Genomic DNA, 3,844 nt, shown 5'->3' with positions numbered 1-3,844 from the left:
ACACCCCCAGACACCCTGGGGACACTCCCCTGGTGTCACCCCTGTGGTGTCACCCCCGCGGTGACATCAAGGACACCAAGGAGGCCCCCCCGGCTCTTGAGGTGACACCAGCGAGGACAAGGACAGGTGGTGGCACCTGATGTGACAACAGAGACAACGAGACACCCGCAGTGACAAGGACAAGGACACGGAGGGGACCCTGTGGCCCGTGAGGTGACATCAGTGAGGAGGACGAGGACAATGTCACCCAGGGGACACCAGCGAGGACAAGGACAGGTCCCCATGAAGTGACAGCCACAGGGACTCGAGGTGACACTGGCGAGGACAAGGCCAGCTCCTGGTGGCAGCTGCGGGGACAGCGAGGACAAGGACACGTCCCTGGGGCGCCCACGGGGACAGTGGCCAGGACAAGGATTGTGGCACTCGTGGTGACAACAGGGACAAGGATGACAAGGACGGGTCCCTGTGAGGTGACACCAGCGAGGACAAGGACAGGTTTTGTCCCCTCGTCCCCAAAGTGCCACCACGGACAAGAGTCGTGTCACCCTGTCCCCAAGGGTGACACCACGGCCACCAACAGCCCCAGAGGACAACTCGGGGTGTCCCTGCGGGTGACACTGTGACCCTGTGGGTGACACCAATCAACGCCTGTCCCCACGAGTGACACCACATCCCTGCAGGTGACACTGTGACCCCGCAGGTGACCCTGTGACCCTGCAGGTGACACTGTGACCCCACGGGTGACACTGTGACCCTGCAGGTGACCCTGCGGGTGACACTGTGACCCCGTGGGTGACACTGTGACCCCGCAGGTGACCCCTTGGGTGACCCTGTGACCTTGTGGGTGACATTGCATCCCTGAAGGTGACACTGTGACCCCACAGGTGACCCCCCCGCCACGGAGGCCACGCCCGGTCCCCGAGGGTGACACTGTGACCCCCCCCAGCCCCCGGAGGACCCCACGGCGTCCCCTCCCCCCCCCCAGCCGGGGGGTGACACCGCACCGGGCGTTGGGGACACTCCTGTCCCCTCCCCTGCACAGTGGGGGATGGGCTGGCACCATCCGCTGTCCCCGTGTCCCCCGGGGGGCGGCCGCCCCTCCCCCTCCCCGCGCTGCTGATGACGTTTTTAATTAATTAATTAATTAACTCATTAATTAACGGGGGGGTGGGGGGAGGGAGACAAAACTGTGAGTGACGGTGACACCGCGGGTGACACCGTGACATCGCCACACCGCGACTGTGATCCCGGGGCCACCCCCGGGCCCCGTGTCCCCCTGCCCTGTCCCTGTCACCCTCCATGTCCCTGTGACCGCCTGTCCCTGTCACCCCCCTGTCCCTGTCATCCCTGTGCCCCCCCCATGTCCCTGTCACTCCTCCATCCCTGTCACCCCTGTCCCTGTGACACCCTCTCCCTGTCACCTGTCCCTGCCACAACCTCGTCCCTTGTCACCCCTCATGTCCCTGTCACCCGTGTCCCTGTGATCCGCCCCCATGTCCCTGTGAGCCCCTGTCCCTGTGACCCCTTGTCCCTTGTCGCCTCCCTTGGCCCCATCAGCCCTGTCATCCTTCTGTCCCCTGTCACCCCCCAATGTCCCTGTGCCCCCCTGTCTTTGTCACCCCCCCAATGTCCTCCTGTCCCTGTCACCCCTGTACCTGTGCCCTGCCACGTCCCTGTCACCCCCATGTCTCCCTGTCCATCACCCCAGTGTCCCCATGTCCCCCTGTCCCCCCAGTTCCAGCCCCAGAATAAAGAGCTTTTCTATTCCTGCTCCAGCCACGGCCTCGTGCAGAGGGGACCCGGGAGGGGACACTGGGAGGGGGACACTGGGATGGGGACACTGGGATGGGACACTGGGAGGGGACACTGGGAGGGGACACTGGGATGGGGACACTGGGATGGGACACTGGGATGGGGACACTGGGGAGGGGACACTGGGATGGGGACACTGGGATGGGACACTGGGAGGGGACACTGGGAGGGGACACTGGGATGGGGACACTGGGATGGGACACTGGGATGGGGACACTGGGGAGGGGACACTGGGATGGGGACACTGGGATGGGACACTGGGATGGGACACTGGGATGGGGACACTGGGATGGGGACAATGGGAGGGGACACTGGGAGGTGACACTGGGATGGGGACACTGGGATGGGACATTGGGATGGGACACCGGGAGGTGACACTGGGATGGGACACTGGGATGGGGACACTGGGATGGGGACAATGGGAGGGGACACTGGGAGGGGGACACTGGGAGGGGACATTGCGGTGCCACACCCCGGGGACTCTCCCCTCCCCCCCCCATCCCAACCCCCTCCCCATTTTAAGGCCATTTCCACCTTTTTTGCTTTTTATTTTTTTTGTTTTTTTCACTTTTTATTTCGCGGCCGTTCAATTCCCCGCGTGAAAAAATAGCTCTGAGCCCCTCCCCCACCCCCCCTGCGGGGCCCCCGCCCCTCCCCCACCCCCCGGGGGCCCCCCCCGTTTGGCACAGCCCCTCCCCCCCCTTTCCTGAGTCAGAGACCCCCCCCAAAACGGGGGGCAAACCCCGCCCCCCCCCCAAAAAAACAACCCCGGAGACAAGGGGGGGGGGAGGGGAGGATTGCACCGATCCCAGGGGAGGGAGGGGGGTCATGAATATTCATGAGGTGTTAATTAATAAATAGTAATTAAAGAGGGGGGAGCTCGTTACAGCGCAGCCCGGGGGGGGGAGGGGCTGGAGACCCTCCCCCCCAAAAAAAGCACGAGGCGATGGGGGACCCCCCCCCCCAAACATGCAGCGAATTGGGGGGGGGAGGGGAGGGGGGAGGGGGAGCGGCCAGGGAGCAATTAGTCCTCATTAGCATCTCATTTGCATAGGAGTCATTGCATAAGGCTCCCGCCGCGCCGGGGGAGGGGGGAATGGGGACCCCCAGAGTGGGGGAGGGGATGGGGAGGGCGGGTTTGGGTCGATTCAGGGGGTTTTTGGGGTATTTTTTTTGCATATAACAATAAATACCGGCGGGTCGGACATGCAGACATGCTGGTCGGGGGAGGGGCGCCCGGGGGGGCCCCAAACCCCAAACTGCCGCCCCCAGGGACCCCCCCGGGGGAGGGGGGAGAACAGGTTTGGGGGGGTCCCGGCCCCCCCCAAAGGGGGCAAGGCCTGGTTTGGGGGCTCTGGCCTGGTACCGTTACCATGGAAACGCAGTCTGACCCCACAGTGACGGCTCAGGCCTGGTCCTGTTACCATGGAAACGCAGCCTGGCCTTGCATTGAGGAGCCAGGCCTAGTTCAGTTACCATGGAAACACAGCCTATCCTCGCAGTAGAGCTCAGGCCTGGTTCTGTTACCATGGAAACAGCCTGATCCTACAGTGATGGCTCAGGCCTGGTCCTGTTACCATGGAAACGCAGCCTGGACTCACAGTAAAGCTCAGAACTGCTCTTGTTACCATGGAAACACAGCCTGGTCTCACAGCAAGGGCTCAGGCTTAATCCTGTTACCATGGAAACAGCCTGATTCCCATAGTGAGGGCTTGGCCTGGTTCTGTTACCATGGAAACACAACCTGGTCCCTTAATGAGGACTCAGGCCTAGTCTCGTTACCGTGGAAACGCAGCCTGAGCTCACAGCGAAGGCTCAGGCCTTCTCTTATTACCATGGAAACACAGCCTGACTTTACAATACTGCTCAGGCCTAGTCCCATTCCCATGGAAACCCTGCCTGGCCTCACAGTGAGGACTGTGGCCTGATCCTGTTACCATGGAAACAGCCTGAGCTCATAGTCAGGACTCAGCTCTTACCCCGTTACCATGGAAACGCAGCCGGACTTCACAATATTGTCCAGGCCTAGACC

At 62.5% G+C, this 3,844-nt stretch overlaps 1 protein-coding gene across 1 annotated transcript in view; it reads left to right on the top strand.

Moving 5' to 3' along the window:
• LOC310921878 (glutamate receptor ionotropic, NMDA 2D-like) overlaps positions 1-784 on the top strand; it is a gene marked incomplete at both ends in the record, with an annotated part of 10,249 nt that extends 9,465 nt beyond the window's left edge. Inside the window, one exon of the mRNA XM_083882139.1 lies at positions 761-784. Within this exon, the coding sequence (XP_083738265.1) occupies positions 761-784 (24 nt within the window). The remainder of the gene's footprint in view (positions 1-760) is intronic.
• Between the last annotated feature and the right edge of the window lie 3,060 nt (positions 785-3,844).

The sequence above is a fragment of the Zosterops lateralis genome (assembly GCF_965231275.1).
Source record: "Zosterops lateralis genome assembly, chromosome: 37".
In the NCBI taxonomy this organism is placed as follows: Eukaryota; Metazoa; Chordata; class Aves; order Passeriformes; family Zosteropidae; genus Zosterops; species Zosterops lateralis.
The sequence above is the reverse complement of the archived record's forward strand: the minus strand, read 5'-3'. Positions and strand labels throughout refer to the sequence as shown.